Source organism: Pieris napi, chromosome 14 (assembly GCF_905475465.1).
Source record: "Pieris napi chromosome 14, ilPieNapi1.2, whole genome shotgun sequence".
Lineage (NCBI taxonomy): Eukaryota > Metazoa > Arthropoda > Insecta > Lepidoptera > Pieridae > Pieris > Pieris napi.
The window spans coordinates 8,986,929-9,011,016 of record NC_062247.1 but is presented as its reverse complement, the minus strand read 5'-3'; the positions used below and the strand labels follow the sequence as shown (position 1 = coordinate 9,011,016).

Below are 24,088 nucleotides of genomic sequence, written 5' to 3'. Positions count from 1 at the left end.
GACGACCAAAAAGGGCAGTCTTCGCAGCCCATAGACACACATTTTTAGTGGGTGCGTGCCTTTGAGGGAAGAGTACACTCGCTTTTTAAACATTTGGAGGTCGTATCTCTGAGGGAAGAACCCCACCGGGAGTCGATTCCACAGTTTCGCTAGTTCGCAAAAGAAAATGCCTTGTGAAACGGACTGTGGAAGACCTCCAACCATCGTGGTGAAATTTATTTAACCTGCCTTCACTTAAGAATGAGCGAATATAAATATAAGTTCGGGTCCCAATTTATGAAGATCAAATTAACTAAATACAATAAAAAGTTAAGCAAGTAGCTTTTTATTCTTAAAAGGCCGGCAACGCACTCGCGAGCCCTCTGGCATTGAGAGTGTCCATGGGCGGCGGTATCACTTAACATCAGGTGAGCCTCCTGCCCGTTTGCCCCCCGTTCTATAAAAAAAAAAAAAAAAAACACGACGAAAGAAAGACAGCTGACGTTACGTACGACGTTTCTGAGCGAATGAACAAATGTTTTTGTGTTTTCTTAAATTGATAATTAAATTTGATAGGTCACAAGCTGTGGCAGCTAGTAAAATATAAATATTTCCGTTATGGTAGGGGAGCCCAAGAGGGGATTTCGGGATTTACTAAAGCGCGGCAGATTAATATATAGGGGGATACCTTGTACCCGGTTAAGTACCTCCACAAAATATGAGGCCCATATATAAGGCCGCACGTGAAGGAGACAGGATCAGTTTAGTAAAAAAAAATTGACCATCAGAAATTCCCGAGCGCGTCAGATTAAGGTAGGGTGAGTTAATTACATCCTAAAAAGTGTATATTCCACTAATCTGACAATTTGAGAGTGACGGAAAAAAAGGGGAGGGCAACAAAGTTGTAAAAAAAAAACGTCATCTCGACATTCTCGAGCGTAGCTATTTTTTTTTTATTTTGAAGGAAATAATTCAAGAATAATGAAAAATATATAATCTGACGATTTCCGCAAGCCGAAATAACAAAAATTCGTCGATAAAGTTAAATGCGTGCAGCTGCGTGATGCCTACATTTCCTTAAACCGATCGGAATCTACTAAACGGCGTTCTAAATATTTCCCTCAAAATTACATTTCCTGTGAATTTGAACCGATTCGGACCGATAGATTTTGAGAAATTTTGAAAAATCTTAAAAAAATAAGAAATATTTTTTTTTAAACTGGTTTCTTTATCGATCAATTTCAAAAACTAATCCGCCTTTGAGCTTGAAAAACCACGTCGATCGCCACCAAGCTGGTCAAAAGCGGTTGATTCGTTCGAGAGATATCGTACACGAAAGAAACCCGAAAAAGTGTTTTTTCGGGATTACTCCGAAATTTGTGGTTCGATCAATTAAAATTGCAAAATTATTTATGAGGATGATAAAACTGCGTCGAATGCCGCCAACCGCGTGAAAATTGCTTGTTCCATTCAAAAGTTATTGCGGTTTGAAAATTCCAAAAATAGTGTTCTATGAAACTTCTATCAGACTTTCGAGCTGGGAGAGCTCAAATGCATAGAAATGTTATTTCTTTGAACTCAGCGAGCTCAAAATATCAATTTTAAGCGCCCAGGAATGGAATTAGCGGGAAGTTGCAGGGATGGCCCTTTAGGTGAACCGTTTTTCTATTTTTTTTTTGTCAGATCAGGCGAATCCCTCTAGATAATCGTCAGATTATGAGACAGTACGTTTAGAACATAAAGATGAACCACATATATCTTAATCTGACGCGCTTGAGTATTTCAAAATTGCGATTTTTTTTTGCAAATTAAGAAAATGGCTGTGGGTTTGCGTCCCATCGAAATCGTCAGATTAGTGAATGAGAGCTTTTTTTTGGTGCACTTAACACTCCCTTAGAAAATCTGACGCGCTCGATAAATTTTTTTTTTTTTTAATTTTCAACCCTTAAATACAACCACCCGCATCATGCAAACGATCAGATTAACATACGTACATTATTAAAAATACGTAGGGCATAGATGCTATCAATATCTGACGCGCTCGAGGATGTCCATGCAACAGTTTTTTTTTACATATTTAACTATCTATAGCCGCTTCCCCCACCGATGAAAAGGAATTTATCATATAACATTTTTTTCTTCTTTTTATCTAAGCTTTGCATCCCAATAGGTCTCTACGACGCTCGAGTAAATCCCCATTTAGCATCGTGGGCTCCCCTACCATTAATATAAAATGCAATTTGTATGCAGTACGTTAAAATTGCACATTTTTCGTTAATTTGAGTTGTTATGACAATATACTGATTTATTTGCCGACTCGTTATAACTCGAAAAATCATTTTTATTTGTCACAGGTTGAATAATGTAAAGCAATATTTTGAATTCAATGAAGTTTTTATGTGATATAAAAATGTACCTGAATGAGTACCTAACTAACATATATTTATGATGATATATTTATAGATTTGTATCATTGCTTGATATACATTATATAGATACGCATTTAGTAATTTTTATTTTTATGTGTAGTTTAATATAATTTTACATTGCAGTATGAATAAATAAACAGTTTAATATATACTATTAAGGATAAACGCTGCATACACAACACAATTTTATAATAGTTAACATTGTATTGCTCTTACTGTGTTGACTGAATCACTTCACACTGGGAAACCGCACAAAAGACTGATGTATAGAATGCACAATAGGCACAGAAGGCTGGCTTGTTATGAACAATAAATAATCACTAAACAGATACATCTGAGGCCGACACCTAAAAGGTTGTAGCGCCACTAATTTAAGTTTAGAATATCTACGAAGCTGCAAAAAATAACACACGCAAACTTCAGTACGGGTGTTGATTTTAAATAACTAGTTATTAAAGTATTCTATAGTTTATGTACAGACGCATAAGGTTGTTTAGCCTACTAGCCAATATTTCACCCAATAATTTTTCAATAAGTCGACTATCCAACACAAAAATAATTGTTAAGTTTAAACCAGCATTTCTTAAAAACTCGTTCGACTTAATAAACAAACTCTTTAACTTTATTATAACGGGTGTCTCAGTAAGAGTGCACTTTTTGCACTTCCTCGGCTGAAAATTTGGTGAAGTTTGCGAGCGGTTTCAGCATAACTTTCCCCATTTTTGTCATGAATTTTCACAATTATAACGAGTTGTTCTTTCAAAAAGCGCTCCATTTTTAATAATCGGAATAAACAGAGGTGACAGCTGTCAAATTTCAGAGTTGCCACTTGCATGAAAACAAAAATATTACAATTTTAAAAAGTGCACTCTTACTGAGACACCTTATAGTAGTATAGAAAACATGACAAGTTTTAAAATATTAAATTTTGTATATGTATATGTATATATATATATGTTGTCTTTTAAACCATCCAAAGACGCTTGAAGTAAGAAAATACACTTAACCTAAATAAAAATCGCTTTTAAAACATGTCGTATCTATAAATCTGTTAAGTGATACTCTTCTGATAAAGTTATTATAAAGACTTATGAAGTGTATAAAACTATAAGTGGTTCTAGCGAATTCGGATAGAGATTTGTATTCGAAAAATATGATATTCCAAAATAAGGGTAGCTTAAGAACACCCGAAGGAATAGAAATCTCCACTTCATACGAAATCTCAATGTATAAAAAGGCAGGATTATCAGTTGCGATTTTCCTATTTATTTATATGTATTGCCTGTTTCTCCATGAGGTAGGTACCACAGCCCTGCGATTCTGTAACTCACTTCACGAACTCACACAGCGGTTTTCGCATCGGCGGTCGCTCTCAAATCAGTCGTGAAGCAGTCATTTTATGATTTGGCATTCTGAAAAGGTGGGAGCTTGTACTTTATTGTTTATAAAGAAGAATATAAGATAAGAATATAATATATGCCCTAAGAATAGCAGGGTCTGCCCTGCTATTCTTAGGGCTTGCTCCACTCTCATAATTCACCTTACACGCTGATCCATTATGCGTGCTTTCGACCTGCTTTCGAACTCACACAGCGGTTTTCGCAGCGGCGGTCGCGCTCTAATCGGATCGAAAAGTGAGTTACAGAATCGCAAGGCTGCCCTTTTTCGAGTACATTCTGAATCCGATCGGAAGATATTTTATTTCACAAGGTTAGGCTGTTTGTGGCATTATTTTTCTTAATAAATATAAAAAAATAATTTTAATTCCATTAATATGATAAAAGCCTTAACCTATAATAATGATAAAAGATACCTGGTAAAAAGCTTGCGATGATTTACTTGGGAAGATTCTAAAAGGCCTTAGGGACGCATTAAATAATATTTGAGGAATAAAAATGATGAGAGTGATTTAAACATAATGCGAATTAATCATTTTAATATCGTGTTTCCAAGACGAGGTCTATTTATTTTCTAATTTATTCGCGATTTATTTTATTATTTAAGATTTTTTGTCTTTTAATTTTAACTTATCATAAAATGTTTTATATATAAGCCAGTCGCGTTACCTGTTAGGTCTGGGCCTCAGATCTTTATTTGTTACGTGATCATGTAAGGAGGTGACGGGCCGTCTACTTTTTGATCAAAGGCATTTTCCTCTCGATGTTTTTCTTAACCGTAAGATTGAGTGTTTTAATACTCTAGGGAGTATTCTATAGTTTAATTTATCATGTATGGGAACGTTATTTCTAAGAGAGAAATAACTTACGAACCCGAAAATTAATCAGCGATAGAATTAAAATGTAATAGCATAATAAACTATTACGTAAGTTTCCTGAAAGAGCAGTGTTGGCCTAGTGGCTTCAGCGTGCGACTTTCATCGTCGTAAATTCAATCCTTGGCTGTGCACCAATGGACTTTGTGTCTATGTGTGCTTTTAACATTCGCTCGAACAGTACATTGTGAGGACCGGCTTGTCTAACATCTAAAAAGTCAACGGCGTGTGTCAAGCGGCTGATCACCTACTTGCCTTTTAGATTGACAAATGATCATGGAACAGATTCAGAAATCTGAGGCCTAGACTTAAAAAGGCTGTAGCGCCACTGATTTTTTTAATATTTAAGTTTACTGAAATAATCCTGATATATCTTAATACATAATATATATATATTTACGCGTCACGTTGTTTGTCCGCTATGGACTCCTAAACTTCTTAACCGATTTCAATCAAATTTGCACAACGTGTGCAGTTTGATCTAACTTAAAAGATAGGATAGCTTACTATATATATAATTCTTTATTCTACGTGTGTGTGTCACTAAACTCCTCTGTCGGCTGGACCGATTTGAATGATTTTTTTTGAATGTGTTTGGGTGGAGCCCTAGATGGATTAGATTCACAAAACAGCCCGGCAGATGGCGCTGCAGTGGGTACTTTCATCGTTTAATATCCTAATCGCTTGAAATATCATGCAGGACAACGTCTGTTGTGTCCGCTAGTAAAATATTACAATGAAAGCTATAAATCACTTGAATGTTCCTATCACTTGTAATAATTCCTTAATGATTGTCATAATAAATTAAGTTCTTGTTTAAGCGATCCGATCTATGCCTGTTAGTCACGCACTGATATTTATGTAAGACACCTTTAGATATACGACTTACTTGGCAGCATTTCTAATTCAGCCTACAGTAGCTAGGGCGCGTTGCATGCAACGGTCTTATTCATAGACGTATTATAAATCTTTATTAGTTAAATAATGTATTGGCATGTTTATACTCTGATTGAGAATATAAAGGACACATCGCAAATACATAAAAAAATAGAAATTAAATTTAGATAAGTGTCATTAAATTGCTTCACAGATACGATTTATTTTCTTTAATGTAAGATAAAATACAACTAAATTAAACAGAAATAAAATAATAATAGGTACCAACACATAAAATAAACACAGCAATCAAAAGATTGGACAGTGTTGGCGCAGTGGCTTTGGAGTGCGACTCTAATCCCTGAGGTCATAGGTTCGAACCCCGGCTGTGTATCAATGAACTTTCATGTGCGCATTTAACACTCGCTTGTACGGTGAAGGAAAACACTGTGAGCACCGAAATGCCTTACACCCAAAAAAGTCGTCAGGCACAGAAGACTTATTCACACGAAAGATATACCTACACATATATTTCAATCATGATTACCAGATCTAAAAGATAGTGGTGACACTGGAAGAAAAATACATGGAATAAATAAATATAAATAATGAATTTAAATGTAATTTGAAAGCAGCAGGGGAGCACGAAATTACGACGTTCAAACAGTATTGTATCTACACATATTATATGGGGGCACGAAATATAGTATTGCTGTGTGTGATAAGTCAAGGCTGGAACGTCATATGTCAGCGTCCGTCAAACTTCGGAGTTGACGTAGTGTTACATAAATTTATATTATAGAAAACAAAACTTTTAACAGCTATTAAACGAGTTTATGTAAAAAAAAATATTTTAAGATATAACTTTTTTTTTAAGACAATTCACACCAATTGACCTAGTCCCATGCTAAGCTGGCGAAGCTTGTGTTATGGGTACTAGGCAACGGATATACATACATATTATAGATAGATAGACATATAAATACATATTTAAACACAAAAGACCTGAGCACAACACCAAATGCTCATCACATCGATGTTCGTCTCAGCCGGGGATCGAACCCGGGACCCATGGATTCGCAGTCAGGGGTACTAACCACTAGACCAATGAGCCGTCATAACTGACTGGTGAAAAGCAATAAATAAATTAACAATAGTTTAGCGTGTTTGCGGAAAAATTTACGATTTTACAATAGTATTTTTAATTTGTTTCAAAATTATATTTTTGGATTGCGCTACTAATATATAATTTTAATATTTCTTTATATTTTAAGGTATCAACAATACAGCAGGGTGTGTGTCGTCGTTCGTACTGGCAATACGCTATTACAGATAACATGGTATGTGCTGGACGCGGTCGCCGCGACTCCTGCGCAGGCGATTCTGGCGGCCCATTGTTATGTAGGGATAGATCTATGCGGTATTACTTACAGGTAAAAAATTATTTACTATGTTATTATATACAATTTATTTCTGTATGTTAATCTCTTCTACTTTAAGAACTTGCAAACCTTACATTAAAAAATTAAAATTTCAACAAGGTTGGGACTGATATTCATTTTTAATTTAATTTAAGTAGACGATGTTAGAGCTCTTAGAGACTAAAAAACGTGAATATAAAATATTATTTTCTTTAATATTTATAATATTTTATAAACCTTAAGCGTTTTAGCCGAGACGTTACATAAATGTAGTCTTAAGTTCAACATTTTTCTCGTTTGAGACATTTGATTGTGATTTGATACACGTTTTCAAATGAAGCGTGTGTCCAAATTTGACAGATAAATTAAAAACAATTTTCCCTATCTGAAGTCACAATCTCGTAGCCGTCAAATTATTATGGCAATTAAAAACTACATTATACAATTATCATTACAGGGTATAACAAGCTTTGGTGATGGCTGTGGAAAACGCGGAAAATACGGAATCTACACAAGAACTTCCAATTACGTACCTTGGATGCGTGCTGTCATGAGCAAGAATTACTTTGACGATTAAATTGACTAACAGTTAAACATATAACACTCAAAACCTCTCATAGTTCTTCTCCATATAGTTTGTTAAGTACAATACTGTAATACACTAAAGAAGAACCCACTCCCATATCATACCAGATTAGTCGGGATTAATCAAAGTAAGTCGCAAGTCTTTGATATGACAAAATATGTTTCACAATGATCTTTTTACGCTGTTTTAAGGTTCAATATTCTGTGTACAGACTCGAATTGCGCCGCTAATTACTAAGGGTATATTAGTGATTAGCGGCGCAAATAGAGTTATGGATAAAAATTGTATCACTCCTAAATTGCCTAGTGTACATCCCGTCAGGTTTATTGGTATTTTATTTTTTACTCGTATAGGAGTTAAAAAGTATTTTTCTCTCTAAATTGCATTTTAATTTTTGCTAACATTATGCCAGTACTCTGTAACCCAAGTCTTAATTTTCTAAAAAATCAGATAACAATCTGTCAAGTTGATGCTAATCATAAACAGCGCAATTTGCACAGATTATGCCATAACAGCATAAACAAATGATCTTCTTAAAAGGTTCCGATTCGAATAATCGTGATCTATCAATATCGCAAACTTGAGATCACAAAACTCAATATTTACCGAGTACCGGTGTTATTAGTTCAATTCCTCAATAAATTTCTTATGTAACTTGTAAATATAAGCTTACGAAATCTGTTATTTTCCAATATGTATTATAAAGAGGTTTTCTTTTCATTTCGTAGGCGTCCTTGTATACGCTGCCCACGTAACATTTTATGCCGTAGGCTATTTCCACTAAGCGTCTCTCTATTATGTGTAATTTAAGAAACTAATAGATCTATGAACGCAATAAAATGTACGGGGTTAATATTGTAAGGAAACCGGCATATCTTAGGCTAAATAAGTACAGTCTTAACTAACACTTACAAGATACAATATGAAAGAAATTTTGTAAAAATTGTCCCAACTTACTTAATGTCTAGTAAGTAAATTCTTGGCCCAGAGAGATTATAAATTCGAATTCTTGTTGAAACTTAGAAATTTTATGTGAGCAAAAATCTTAAAATTAAGACGTGTGTCCAACACCACCCACCTATTTGATCAAAAATAAAATCGATATATAGAAAATATTATAGAAATATAATAACAAGATCTATAAAGCGTTGTTTGATTGTATGTATGACTTATTGTAGGTACATTCCATCATAATGAACAAAGTATAACATGTAGTACCGAATCTTACTGACAAAATTCTGTGTGTTCACTTATTTAATTCACTTTCTAATTAGTTTTAGTGATAAGAGTTAGGTGATGAATAAAGAAATACAAAATATAGTTTTGTTTGATTTGTGTAAATTTTTGAAGTTATTGCAGAATAGGAAGTCTATTGGCGCGTTTGGGAAAAATTATGAGAGTAAATTTTTTACGATGCGCGCGCTCACCGTCACAAAAAATCGACACCCTGAAGTTAGCTATAGTCATCACTTTAGTTTTTTCTATTGCTAGTGTGTTTTTTTCTACAAATATAGCAGGTATTTTTTTTATCTTGTTACGGCAAAGAAGTATAACTTCTAACACGTCTACATAAGTACACACACGTTTTTTTCTATAAACTTAATTTTAACCATAAAAATTTAGTAGCCATTTTTTATCGTCAGATTTACATTACCTCAATTCCTCCTTATTTGCCTATAGATTTATAAAACTGCTTGCATCTAAGCGACATTATGGCATTTGATATATTTTATTACCCAAACTTATGAAGGGACTACCTCTAAATAAGTAATGTTAGATGAAATGAAGTATGCATGATAGTAACATTTTTACTTAAGAACAAGTTTGAACTGGATTTTTTAACATGATAACGTGTAAGGGCCGGCGCCCATTATCGGCATCGGCAAGGAAAAGGATCCTTCGGCATCCTACATGCAAGCGCACACTATCGGCAATTATGCTTTGGCATGCTGCAACGTTCTTAGGGATGACGAGGCGTCCTTAAGCATGCCGCACCGTCCTCAAGTGTTGCCTTGGCGCCGGCAGCACGGTGGGCGACGGCGTACCGAAGGATCCCGAAGTATCCCAAAGCAGCCTCACAGCTGCCGATGCAGTAGCCTCAAGCTTACCGAAGCGGTATTTTTGTTATTACAACCACATATTACGGAAATTTCTACTTTATTGCCATTATGTTATAGTATATTGCTATTTGCCATCTAAAATCCTCAGTCGTACCGATGCCGATAATGGGCGCCGGCCCTAATGATTATAAAATCTTTCCCGATGCTCCTTTGTTTAATATTCCCTTTTCCCTACGACTGAGGAAAATTGTAAGCATTTTTTTGGTTTATTGAGTATAACAAAGGCCAAACTGAGGTATTTACTTAGGACTTAATAAATATTGTTAAAACAAATTGTGTAACAATGATCACCGAACCGTTCTTTGTGGTATGTATATTTGTATGCTTCATCCAGTGCCACTAAAGGTGGCTCTACTATCACCAATTCCCCTTTAATATACTGCTGTAGCTACATCTAAGTGTTACGTGAAAGAATAGTATATTTAAAAGTTGATAATTCACGAGCAAAATCGGGGTCTAAGATTGAAGATTGATTTTTTGATTGAAATATTCCACGTCAATATGTAGCTTGGGGATCGTACCGCATTTTAGTGTTTTACTTTTATGTAATAGTAGGTATTCTTAATTTTAGTTTTTTTTATGTGACACCGGAAGGTAACAAAATCCGCAAGTTTATAAACTTTCGTAGGATTCTAAACGAGAAATAAATTGTATTGTTACGTAAACATTTTCGTATATTTATCAATTTGTGACGTCTCGTGATAAATATATATACTAACGGATATCCATTCGTAAGATTCTAAACGGTTAGGTTATGTTAGGTTAGGGACTTATTCAACCAATCAGAGCACACATGCCGTTTGGTTATCGTTATTATTTTACGCGTGAGTTCGTTTTTCCTATTCCTAGGAAATTCCGGATTTCCTAGGAAATTTATAAACTTGCGGTACTTAGGGTCTGTGTCACAATGTACGGATAAGTTCCAAATTAGCTATTTATTACTTATTGGTAGGATAAACACTATTGTTGCGTTTCACAACTGTCAGATAGCGCTATTCGTCACATAAAGTCCGTCACATAAGGTATGAGTCCGATGCTTGTCAAATAGCACTATTTATCTTCCAAATAATTTATGTGTTGCATAGCTATTTGGTACTTTATCCATACATTGTGTAACAGACTCTTATTGTATTCTGGTGACATATGCATTTTACGTAGATATTTATTACTACAATTTCAGACAGTTCAATAAAGTATAAGTTTATTGTGTTGTTTAGGGGTAATTAATGTAAAACTTTTTCTTGTACCTGAAAGTTGCGTAGCAGCTCCTGTAATATTGTTTTACTAAATAAATAAAAGGAAACCTTCAATATAATTGCTATAAAACGTAGGGTTTTGTGTTCAAAATTTAAATAAAGGCTACCCTGGTGAGTCCGTAGGGTCAGGTGACTTCCGCAACAGTGATTTTATGTATTGTCAAAAGATCATCGTAAATACAATCACTCGCACCACTGAACTTTCATTTACATTGAGGCTGGTATAACTTAATATAACCCAAGAATAGATCACAAAAAGGTGGTTTTGAACATTTTTTAGGCTACAAATCATTGTATTATATGGCTAACTTCATAAGGTTTGGCCATTGATATAATATATCTTCTATTGAAAATGGGTTGATTGTGTTAAAATAAAAGTGGCGGTGCAGCCTTTTTTAGGTCTGGGCCTCAGATTTCTGTATCTTCTTCAGGCGCCTTCTGTGCCTGACACACACTGTCGACTTTTTGAGTCTAAGCTTTTGTTCTGCACGTTTTTCTGCATTCGTTTTTTTAATGTACATTTTTAATTTACATATGGTAGATTTTGATTCGTGTAAAAACGAACAGTGTGTGAAAATTTTGGCTATTCACCATATATGCCACTGCAAACCTAATACGTTAAAGTTCATTAAATTTGCTTGGCAAGTCCGGCGAGTATTCGTTTAAACGTATAAACGGTACATTTTTTGCAGTACACTGTATGCGCCACTATTTAATCGTTATGACGTATACTGCAAAAAAATGTGCACGACAATGGCGTGAGAACCTGGCCTAAGGCAAGTCGGGTTCCTCACGATGTTTTCCATCACTTCGAGCGAAAGTTAAATGCGCACATAGAAATTCCATTGGTGCACAGCCGGCGATCGAACCTACGATTTGAGGGATGAGAGCCGCACGCTGTAGCCACTACATTCAAAAGCAAAAATACAACATTGGAAAGACGACCTCACGATTAATATAATTTAATTAATAAAAGACAATATATCAGTGAAATAGTTTATAATGCAGGCATAAAATCATCTGGTTCCCTTGCAATATCGAGTAACCAAGGAATGTGACGCCAGACGCCAGTGTAAAGAGCTGATTGCTCTCCCGAGGGACTTAGCTCATCCTTTGGAAAAGAAAAATCGTTATTTACATCTACATAAATCTACAGTGGCTACGTTATTTTAATTCGGTTCCATTACACCAAGCAGCAATTTTATCTGACTTATGTGAATGTGCTTGACTCTTGTTAGTAACTTATGATGGACTTTATGTGACGAATAGCGCTATCTGACAGTTGTGAAAACAATAGTGTTTATCCTACCAATAAGTAATAAATAGTCAATTTGGAAGTTATGTAGAACTTATCCGTACATTGTGAAACAGACCCTTAGTATATTATAAATATAGCACTTCGGTAATTTGCTTACTCAAGCTTTCTTAGCTTTATAAGCGATATCCTAAATTGTCGGAGTTACGCCCCGAGAGTATAGTCAGACACAGGCACTCTCTTCAACAATTACATTACATTCATTTAGCGTTTCATAGCATAACATTTAATTATTTCGCATTTATTATGTTGTGAAGGAACCGTACAACTCCAATTAGTGATGAAACATGTGTAGGACAAATCTGCCGGCTTGTGTTGAACTTATAGAATGAATTAGGGGATTAAATTTCTCTACCATTCTACACTATTACTACATAATATCTATATATATAAAAGAAAGTCGTGTTTGTTACAACACTTATAACTCAAGAACGGCTGGACCGATTGCCATGGTTTTTGATTTGTTGGATTTGTTTCCTTCCCGAATAGCAGAATAAGCAATAAAATATCGGATAAGTTATCGAATAACAATAAATTAATTTTACGAATGCAAAAACCATATGGTGCCATCTGTTGACAAAACTACGCATCATTTTACGTCGAATTCGTGTCAGTTCAAGAAATTCCGATCTTGAGGTGAATGAGGAGATGCATAACCATGCTTTGATCCTGATCAAAAGATGTTGGATATCAGAAAGTGCTTAACATGCAGTATCGCCATATTGACGCTAGAGAGAAGATGCCTAATGTGTAAAACTGCCATTCTTCTTTCGCAATGGCAAGCAATAAAACATTTCTGTATTTGCAAAAGAGTTGTATTAATGTAATACTTAACATTAATGAAATCCTAAAATAAGTAAAATTAAAGTAACAACGATATTATAAGGTTGTAGGGCGGAACGAAGTTAGCCAGGTCAGCTAGTAATGATATAAATAAAAAAGGCTATTCAATAAAAAAACGGAAATTCCATCTACAAATAGCGGGCCGTTCAAGTATTACGTAAGCACTATAGGGGGAATTGGGGGGGTGGTCTTTGATTTTCGTTTTTGGTGATTATGTCTACAGTAATTATTTAATTTTTATACATTTTACCCACACATTGTCTATGCTTGGAAACGAAATGCATTTTTGAGGATTCCTACAAGAAATTAATACTATTATTTTTGAGAGCTTTGCTTACTTTTGCTGTCAAAAAGAGGGGGGGGGGGGGGTTAAATTGCAGTAAATCTGCAATTTAAGCGTATTTCACTCCCTCTTCCCTTTGAGAAGAATTAATTAGATAGTAAGAGCAATCTTTATAATTCTGAAGAGCAAACGTGTCTGACCTGTGAGTAGAGAGCAATCAGTTTCCCTCCAATCAATAACATTCCGTTCATAGAATTCTCCATTTTATCGGATGTCGATAATGACAGGCAATACACGTTCGGCTTTTTGTGCGATTTCCTGAAATAATAGTGTAACTGAGTTCAGATTGTCTTAAAGTATTCATTGTGTTTGTTCTTTACGATAATCCATATTATGTGATGTAGTGATAAAATAATATAAGAACTGACTATAATGATATGATTCATATTATAACTTCTATGTAAAATTCTACCTTTAAAGACAAATTTGCATGCCCTTTTGTGTGGCAGAACATGCGTTGTATTGATTTTACCACTATTATAATATTTTGGACCATATTGTTGCAAATAAATTATCAATACCATTAAAATACAATTTCATTGATTTCATTTCATTTCTACCTATTTGTTTTTATAAATTTTCTCTTTCCTGAGACATCATTGAAAACTACAATAGCCTAACTTAAGAGTAATTAGTAATTCAATACTGTCCTAATGTAATTATAAGAATATTTAAAATAATAAAGTGTCCAATAGCACTACGTAATCTCTATAAAGTGGATGTTATTTATATATAGATATAAGAAAAGAGAGATATTTTTTAATTTGTACTTTTATAAATATTGTATTATTATTACATTTCCATCAATTCAAATGCAGTATCAACGAAAAATGTTTCGATGGCCGTTGATACACAATTTTTAATAATAAACACTAAGCCCCGAGTATATGCCTCGCTTCGAAATATCCTTGACTAAAAGACACGCAGTCAGTGATAAGGGAACAATTAGAATGAGAACATTACTACAAGTACAAATACTTTATCTTCAAGTGCAAAAAATAGTTTTCAGCACGCAAACACAGTCACAAGATATAATATACCTGAGGGTGTAATTAATAAAAGAGCATAACCTAGTATTACAATACCAACGCGACTTAAAAGGTCAAATGTAGAGATAGGCCGTGTCAACGAATTATGTAATTATGTTTTGTCACCTAACTAAATGCTATAATACATAGCATAAAAAAATGTGTTACTACCTTAGTACCATATTATATACATAAATAATATCCCATAAATATTTATATGTATGTATGGGAAAAATCAAATTAAGACTAATGTCAATATTTCTCAATATCAAAATTTTTCAGTTATTGAAAACTCAAAAAAAAACATTAATTGGCCTCTAATATATTTATCTTTTTCACTAACGTAATGATTGCTATTGTGATACTCTATATGTATACACTAGGGTTTTAGAAAATACGTGTCATTATAGTAGTTAAATAAACTGGTTTAAATTTGTTGTATCAATCTAGTCTGGCAATCAAACCACCAATTAATTTCCATAAATATTATCTTTGTGAAATGTTCAGTCATTATATATATTGTGGGACAAAATTTGTCTTTGAAAATTACACTATAATTACTTTACTTATCTTTAAATCAACTTAAGTTAGACGCTGGTTGTCTGAAATATTTTCAAACTTTATTATTAAGTAAATTGAACTCAGTGTTTTCTAATTAAATAAATGCCAATGGAAATATAGAAAATTATATTTTCATATAAATATATATCTTTAAAATATATTTATGTAAGTTACAAAATTATTTTAAACATAACGTGTACCTAGTTATATTTAACAACTACTTACTAAAAGTTTTTGAATGTGTATTATTTCATTATTACATTTTACGTAAATTAAAAATATGGAAAAATCTTACACATATCAATAATAAATTTTTTTTGTGAAAATAACAACACTCTGATAAAATTAAAACTGCAACTTAAATCACAAGTTAAGTAAATAAGGTAATTAGTTCGTGATTATATTCGTTAAAGAATGTTATTCGAACTGACGTAAAAAAAAAGAAAGATGTTTTCTAAATTTAACTCCCTTAAAGTATATTTTTTTTTTTTTTCCATATCATTATTCTATCTGTACAGTAATTACTAATTCGATAGAACGACACAATATTTATACCCACACCAATTAACTTAGATAAAAAACATTTAAAAAAATATATTTATATACCTAAATCTAATAACTAATAATATATAGAATGGATTATGTTAAAAATACATGACCTAAGCGTGGTGTAAGTTACGTGAGATGTAGTCTTAGTAGACGAGAAATTGGACGCAATGTATTTTATCTAATATTTGATTTATTCAAGTCCACTCTGATTTGGTCCCTTGAAATGATATTCCTCGGAAATGGTTATTTTACGGTCAAAGAAAATCAATTCTACCCAAATTCCAATTTTTATACGATGTTAGAAACGATTTAAGTTTGCGGTAAGATTTTTGAGAGAAATGAATCTAGGAGCACTATAATTTCTATGCTATGAGTTTATTCTCCGTGTATAAAAAAAAATGTTTACCGAAGCCGGAAGCTATTTGAAAATATCAACCAAGCAATTGAGTTTCTTTGGTATTTATTTGGTAATATTTATAAGAAAAATAAATAGTAGTTATATAAAATTATTAGTAAGTTATATAAAGTATATTAAGTACGTTTATACATATATATATGACTGAGTCACAACTTACAGTGGTTTAACAATGAAAAAATATACTAACTCGGCAAATCCTGGACAATTTTCTGAATAGATAAGACTTTCATAGACCACAAGTGAGAAGTTATTAGATAGGTTGTTTGGGTATCTGAAAAAGAGTACATTTTGTACGAGTTATACATACATATCAGTCCTTGCTACGCCAGATCTATGTCATCTGGAGTATTGTCAAAAATGTCATACTTCTAAAATAAATGGATACTACAATTGCAACTTATATTACAAAATACGATTCATGTAGTATTGTAGTGAGTAGGTATGTAAAACAAAAGACGGCGCTCTTTAATCATATTGGTTTAAAGTCGATATAGTACGTCATGATATTACGTCCGTCCAATCAAAATCAAAGTTACAAGTTTCGTCTGTCCGTTAACATGGCTCTGCAGTAGTTAGCTTCTTTATTATTCAATGACTTTAAACGTCAAAATTTTATAAAAAATATAAAACTGGTCCAACGATTTTTTGTAACTACGGGGATGATAAAGAGCGTCCAGCGCGCTTGCCGTGCGTGTTTCCATACGTGTCAATGTGTTAGTTGTATGACACATTGGCTACGAAATTCCTTCGCTATAAAAACTTTTTTAAGACTTCAACAAAGCTAAAATAGGTTTTTTATACGAGAAAAATACTCAAATTTTAAAGTCGCAGTCGGCGGCATTCATTATTGTGTCTGATTGACTGAAAGAAGAAGGTAAGTAGGAAAAGTCATTGCAACTGAAGAAATCATGTAATGTTTATTACTTATATATAGATATTCGAGCAATAATTAGAGAATAATTTAATTGGGAAAATTCAAACCTAAATTATACTTAGAAAGTTTAAAGTAATATTTAGTAAAGCTTCGGTTTATTTATTCGACCTGAAAATCGGTATAGTTAAGTTTCATACAAAAATCCAAATCATTCAAGATTGAATTGATTGATGAATTTTAAAAAGAGGAGAATTTATTTTCCCGCCTTCTTAATAGAATAATATCATTGTCAATAACTTAGATAGCTCTCTCGCTCTCGGGTGCCCTCTCTCTCACACACTCTATTCGCCTTTGTTGATTTCCTAGTATTAAATAAAAGCACAATTATATTCTTCCGAATTATTTCATCACCAGAATGTTCCAGCCCTAAACTCCGTTTAACAGTATATCGAAGTTCAAACGTACGCAACACATTTAGATAACTTTAATGATGAATGTTAATTGTTTTGACGCACATTAGTAGCACATTTCAGTTAGATAAGACTTTGACAATTGACATTAAACTGTCATCTGGCTAAAATGGCTTCACTTTGTAATCTATATCAAATTACTCGTATAGTGATGTAAACATAAAAAATGGTGACCTTATTAGGTTATTTATTTGAAATTTAAATGTAATCATTTAAATTCTTCATTATTGTCTTAAATAATATGAATAGTATTTATTTTACAATTATTTCTCATTTGTTATGTTGTTATAATCAAGCAGTGTTAATTTAAAAAAAAACTTGTGTGTATTTATGTACCTATTCGCGTTAGAAGTTATACTTCTTTGGCGTAATAATATTCTTCGAGCACTTTAGAGGGACGTTTCCCTCTTCGAATTGCATTTTTCTTGGCTATTTTAATGGTCACTTCCAATCGAAACGATATAATATATGTATATTTTTTGGAACAGAGTTTTTCGTATAGAAATCATTATTTTGGTTTAAATAAACATGACTCTGAAAAACACTCCGCCATGACAGACAATGCAACTTGTCGATAAAACAGGGCCAGCGCCAACTAGCGGGCCAGACTGTTTTACCGATGATTGAACAGATATTCAGGGTGTACGCGCGCATTATAAAAATTGACTCTCATCATTTTTCCCGAACGCGCTAAAAGAAGTATAACTTCAACAATCTATTTGAGCACTTTTCTCTTGCCTAAACAGCAAAGGAAATTATTGCAAAGAATACGTGTAAGGGTCATCATAAAAAATACACGAACGCGGAAAACCGCTTTTATCGTGCCCGTTGGGTCTTTAAACAATATAGCTTGTCACCTGCCCAGGCTCCATCCCACAACCACTCCTCTAATCCCTTGGGTATTGGCCATTTGATGAGACATCAGAGAAACAGGAGCCCATCCATTACATGTTTCAGACATTGAATTTACAATTTCAATAACACCTGTGATCGTTAAATGTTTCATTAATATGTTACTTAAAGCTTGTATTGGTCCTGGGTTTGATCTAGTATAAAATTTTTGAAGTGAAAACTTATTTTGGAATGGGTTAAAGAATGTTAAACTCGCGTCGAAAGACGGATGGAGAATAGACAGCTGGCGCGGCGTATTTAATCTATATATATAAAAACGAAACCCGTTTTCCGTTGTCACGACATAACATGAAAACGGCTTGACCGATTTGTCTGATTTTTTTTTGTTGTGTTTGTAATTGTCAGGAGAAGGTTCTTATAAAAGAAAAAAAGAAAAAAATTGCGCGGAAAATTAGAAAATTGAAGAATACTTAACCGCCATACAATTCAAAGTTTTTTATGTAACCTTATGGCGTTTGACATAACATTGACAGAATGCGTGCTGCAAATATCGACAAAGAGGATGTAAGAAAAATGAATATCGTTTAAAATAAATGCTTCGATCGGAGTTATTATATTGATAATATATACAATACAAACAAAGAATGTTGTATAACATAAAGCATTAGAATAATAAACACTCTGTTTCTGAAATATTTTTTAATTAATTATACCAATTTGAAATCAATATTCATAGTTAAGACAGGACAACGCCTGTCGGGCCCGCTAGTGTAATATAAATTAAAATGTTTGTGTACGATAGTGCAATAAATAAATATTGTATTCTACCACATAAATGATAGTAGGTACTCTTATACCGATAATTAAAGCAATTCGTGCAAAATTATTCCCTAACCATTCCAAAATATCAAAGATGCACAACGTTAATATTTAAGTTTTCACTTCTGCCGGCACTCCCGGAGTGCAGCCCGTCTTTTTTTCTAAGATGCAATGCACATAATGAACAACCATATCATGAAAAAAATTGCTGTTCCATGGTGCAAAGGGGAATGAGCTTTTTATTTTAAATAGTATTTAAAAGAAGGTACAGTAGAACGCGTTTAATACGATTTCTCGCATAATACGCCAATCTCTGCAACTTATATACATAGTTTCAGTTCTACACATATTTTATATGTATGTTTTCGTCATTATATACATGTGATACAAATCGGTTAATTTGGGTTTATGTGAACTATTTCATATCGTAATAATTAAATACTGATAATAATAATTAAATACTGGAAACTAGAACCAAATCCCGGATGATATAGTCGCTAAAAACATTTTTGTTTCCATAATTCATAGGTATTCTTGCCAATAATGAGCCGACTGGTGATGTTTTATTCCCAAATAAAATTCATTAGCTAATTAAGATACGTTAAAAAAAATCAGTGGCGCTACAACCTGTTTAGGTCTTGGCCTAAGATTTCTGAATCTGTTTCATGATATTTTTTTAAAATCTAATAGGCAAGTAGGTGAACAGCCTCCAGTGTTACGCCGTCGACTTTTTGGGTCTAAGACATGTCGATTTCCTCACGATGTTTTCCTTCACCGTTCGAGCAAATGTTAAAAGCGCATATAGAAAGAAAGTCCATTGGTGCACAGCCAGGGATCGAACCTACGACCTCAGGTATGAGAGTCGCACGCTGAAGCCACTAGGCCACCACTGCTCTTAAGATTCCAATTAAGATACGTTACTGAAGATAAAATCAAGAATTACCAATATTATAAAGATATCGCCTTCCATCCTTCAAGTTGAAACGAGGATGAACGAAGCTTCGCCTTACATAAGATATTCGTTCCGAGTTCCTCCAATTATCCGTGCAATAAGCTACATATGCAGACTGGCCATTCACGGAATAGCTTTTGTAATGTCTAAATAAACAAGAAGCAGATGCCAACAGCCAATGTGGGCTTAACGCCGCCGCATCGCAACGAACCTAAAATAATATTTGCATTTATATCTTAGAGAATATAGCTACTAGTAATACGCTTTGGGGTGTGTAATATGATGAAGAGACTACGAAAATGAGTTTACTGTGTTACATTGTTGTTGATTGTAGTTCCATAACTCCTCAATTGGGCAATTCAGGAATCAGCTTTCGGCCAAACCAAAATTCCTGCCTCAATTGAACCATGTATTAAATACATGGCGGTAAAAATTAGCATTCAATATTTTCAGAGATGTCTATTAACACGTTCGTTGCATTACGAGATCTATCAGATCTCTTGCAGGACTTTCGTATTGTGCGTTGAACATAATCGTGTTTTTTCACTCCTTGCGGGAGGATCTAACTTGTAAAGTTCTTTAAGGATGAGCAGGACAAATATACATATTTGCTTCCTACTTAAAGCTGAATTCAAGGACATTAAAAAATAAATTAGAGATGGATTAGGTCCCTAACGCACAGTACTGTAATAGTTTTAATTCCTTGCGTTAGGAGATATGTACTCGTGAAATCGTACGCCTCGTAGACGCAAGAGATGGAGGATGGGATTTTTAGTGTTGTCCTAGAATCGACATTCAGGAAGTCGCGGGCACGTTTTGGAAACAACACTCGCGTATATACCAGCGTGTTGATTATTTTTGATAAACAGTGAGTGATTTTAAAAGAAAAAAGTGTAAAAAATCTAATTTATTGGTGAGGTTTCTAACAAAAAATCAACGCCGGATTATACTGCTGCATCGTCCAGTAAAATATTTGTTTTGGAAAATGTTCAAATTTGCCCCCCATTGACTAATAATGACAGTGATTCTGATTATGAAATATTTAAAGATAAACCTTTTTCGTTGGAGCACACGCAGTTAAACAGCACTGACGCTTCTAAAAAAAACTAAATGAATTGTTACCATTTGCGCGTAATGTGCAAGCAATCAATGTGCTTACCATGTTTTAATGAAAAACACTTTGCATAATTAATAAAACTTTTAGAATCGATAACTGAGATATTATTTTATTCCCATCACTACTTACTACACATATTGAACTATCTTCGGTTGCGGTACGAGATACAATCGATATCTAATTTTTTTTTGGTATTTGTAGTTTATTCAAATGTCGTAACTGCGTGCGAACCTAGCAAAATATAAAGCAATTAGCTATCTTTCACCCACAAAAACTTCAAAATATATGTCATTGTTTTTTTGGAAGATATAAATTATTTTCAAAAGTGTATTTTTAGGAGACTGATTAGGTCTCAAACGCACCCAGGGATAGGCTTGTTACGAGATCTTTTAGGTCTCCATAGCACCAGCTGAAAGTTCTTTAAAAATGATGGCGCAGTGAACGTGTTAAACTATTTTCTCTAAGGTTACATAAAAAAATATGTAAGCAATGCAACTCAGCAACGAAATGCCCGATTAACTCTCAACGGACGACTGAGTAAGGCCGTTCGATTTTAATAGCAAAATGCCGTTTGGAACTATTTTTAATTTAAAACCTTAATAGCAAACGTTTAAAGAGCCTAGTTCCAAGTAATTATTTTTACCTAATATAAACATTTGATGTTTGATGATTCGGTGTTTTAATTTAGTTAACGAATTACATAGGTTAACGGACCTTTTTCATTATCCGTTGAGTGAAATGGCAAAAGTTCTATTATTTGTTAGTGTCTTGTAGTAATTTCTTGTAGTTTTTATTATGTAATTTTGTTTTTCCTAATTAATTTCGTAGTTTTGTTTCGTCTGTAAATTTTATTCACTTATTGTTTACTTTTGTCAAATAAAGGTCGCCTGTTAAGGCAGGAGTGTTTTTATAAATAAAAAAAAAAATGTGTTTATTGCGCTGCAGTAAACTAAAATAAGAATAAAGATAGCTATAAAAGCGGCAACTTATTGCTTGCAATTGCTTAAAGGTTCAATTTACAAATATTGTTTGTTTCGCGCCAGGTGTTTAAACGATTTTAAGAGAGAACCTTCTATAACCTTCTATATATTTTCCGTCCTGTCACCCATCAATAGTATAATCGGTGATTGTTAATCACATTATGGCATAAAATAATATTGGACCTGGCCATAAAAATAAACTGATATAAATAAGCAAAACATTTTTGTCTCATAAGCAATAAAAATCCTTTACCTGACTGGGTTCATACACATAGAGAGCAATGAACGGAAATTCAGACCAAAGTGCCGTCCGGCTGTAGAAATGCTTTGTTGTTTTAACACTTTGCGTCGGAATGTTTGTTATAACAATTTTTGGAGAATCATTTTCATTATCACTTCCACTTGGTTTCGGCGTATCGACGTGCTTTTTCACATATCTAGTTTTGTTTTGATGTTTCATATCAAAATTTATATCTTCTAACAATATTTTCTCATCGTCATCAATATTTGGTAGGTTTATTTCGCCTTTTGGCGTTGGAGTGTCGCTGTCATACAATTCGAAAAATTTTATTTTATCATATGCCGTGGACAATGGAACAGATTTTGAAATATCAATATTTTTAGTATGGTTTATTGTTTCGAAGGCTTTCGTTGTTACGGGACAGGTTTCATCGTTATATTTCTTTATTGTTACCTTTAGTGAATCTAGAAATTGACTTCGTTTAAAATTGTTCCTTAGAGGAGTTTTTTCAGGTCTATGTTTTGTGTGTTTCGTGGATGTACACGTTTCATACTGTACGTGAAACAAAAACACTGGTGAATTTAGAACGGAACGAGTTTCTATATTTATGTTCTCCTTTTTAATTTTTGTATCTAAATTTCTCCTTTTTATCCTCTCATCATTTAGATCTGAATAGTAGAACTCTATGTAACTTGGAGTACCAGTAGTTGTCCTCTTTAAAGGAGCGTGTGAAACAATTTTTGAAGGGGAACTGGTTTTTTCTTTTTTAGACCGTTTCGTGATATTTTCAATAGGAATATCGACGTCTTCGAAGATCTTTGTTTTCCTCCATAGAACGTTGATAATTTCGTACCGTTTCTGAGTCACTCTATCTAGCCGTCGCTTGGATGAAACTATTCTTGGCGTCGTATTAGCTGTTTGGTTTATGTTCCTTGTAACATTGTTATCTTTACTTTGCACATTTGATATGGAATTTATTTCGGTTAATATAAATAAAGGGAAGATTCGTATTAAATACATAACTGGAATTTCATAAATACTCAATACAATAGATTTTACGAAAAGTTATATATAAATATGCCAATTTCGATAGCAGTCATTTTGAAACGAATGCTGCAAGCGATGTCATTTAAACGCTGATTCACAGAATATTATAAATAGAGTATTGTCTCCTTAAAACTGTGTCATGTAAAATATTTGTTGAAAACTCTTGTTGATCTCTATTATTAATTTATTTTTCCCATATAAATGTGATAAGAATATAGATATTAGAGTAGCTTATTACGATCTATATAAATATATATAATTATATTATAATTGACCATTGTGTTACAATAATTTTTAACAAAAAAACCGACTTCAAATAGGATACAAAAAAATAAAAAATTTTACAAACACACTAGACGCCACTACGATTGTTATTGATACTTCCTCGCGATTGCTGTGGGATGGTACTGTTCGTCCCAACCTCCTTTTCAATAAAAAATAATCATCAACATCAGTTCATAAACGACGAACGCCGCGAGCACACATAAAAAATTATATATAAACGGTCGAATTGAGTAACCTCCTCCTTTTTTTAAGTCGGTTAAAAACAATCTTACTGTTTTAAATCAATACTTGGAACGGAGACAAAAAAATATTAAAACATTACTAAAATTTTTCGAATCAAGAATCAGCAACCACAAAAATACATTCAAATGTATCATTACTTATTTATGTTAATAAATAACAATTTCGGAACTTTCTAACGAAGGGTTCTCAAAAGGGTCCCAAAAGAACTTGTA

At 33.4% G+C, this 24,088-nt stretch overlaps 2 protein-coding genes across 2 annotated transcripts in view; one reads left to right on the top strand and one right to left on the bottom strand.

Annotated features, from left to right (window-relative positions):
• LOC125056103 (transmembrane protease serine 9) overlaps nt 1–7,702 on the top strand; it is a 51,128-nt gene extending 43,426 nt beyond the window's left edge. Inside the window, exons 12-13 of the mRNA XM_047659041.1 lie at nt 6,831–6,989; nt 7,435–7,702. Of these exons, the coding sequence (XP_047514997.1) occupies nt 6,831–6,989; nt 7,435–7,554 (279 nt within the window). The 3' untranslated portion in view covers nt 7,555–7,702. The remainder of the gene's footprint in view (nt 1–6,830; nt 6,990–7,434) is intronic.
• A 4,221-nt stretch (nt 7,703–11,923) lies between these two features.
• On the bottom strand, nt 11,924–23,416 carry LOC125056329. The gene is made up of 6 exons (XM_047659387.1): nt 22,314–23,416; nt 19,955–20,174; nt 18,198–18,324; nt 16,184–16,267; nt 13,581–13,698; nt 11,924–12,050 (listed from the first exon to the last, which is right to left on the bottom strand). The coding sequence occupies exons 1-6, from the start codon at nt 23,319–23,321 to the stop codon at nt 11,937–11,939; spliced, it is 1,671 nt and encodes a 556-aa protein (XP_047515343.1). The 5' UTR covers nt 23,322–23,416; the 3' UTR covers nt 11,924–11,936.
• Nucleotides 23,417–24,088: the final 672 nt, after the last annotated feature.

Coding starts and splice junctions, on each gene's coding strand:
- LOC125056329 (XM_047659387.1), bottom strand. CDS start 23,321: ATGTATTTAATACGAATCTTCCCTTTATTTATATTAACCGAAATAAAT. Junction 18,325..19,954: donor GCGATATCTTTATAATATTG/GTAATTCTTGAT, acceptor TAACGATCACAG/GTGTTATTGAAATTGTAAAT. Junction 16,268..18,197: donor GTGGGATGGAGCCTGGGCAG/GTGACAAGCTAT, acceptor ACTCTTTTTCAG/ATACCCAAACAACCTATCTA.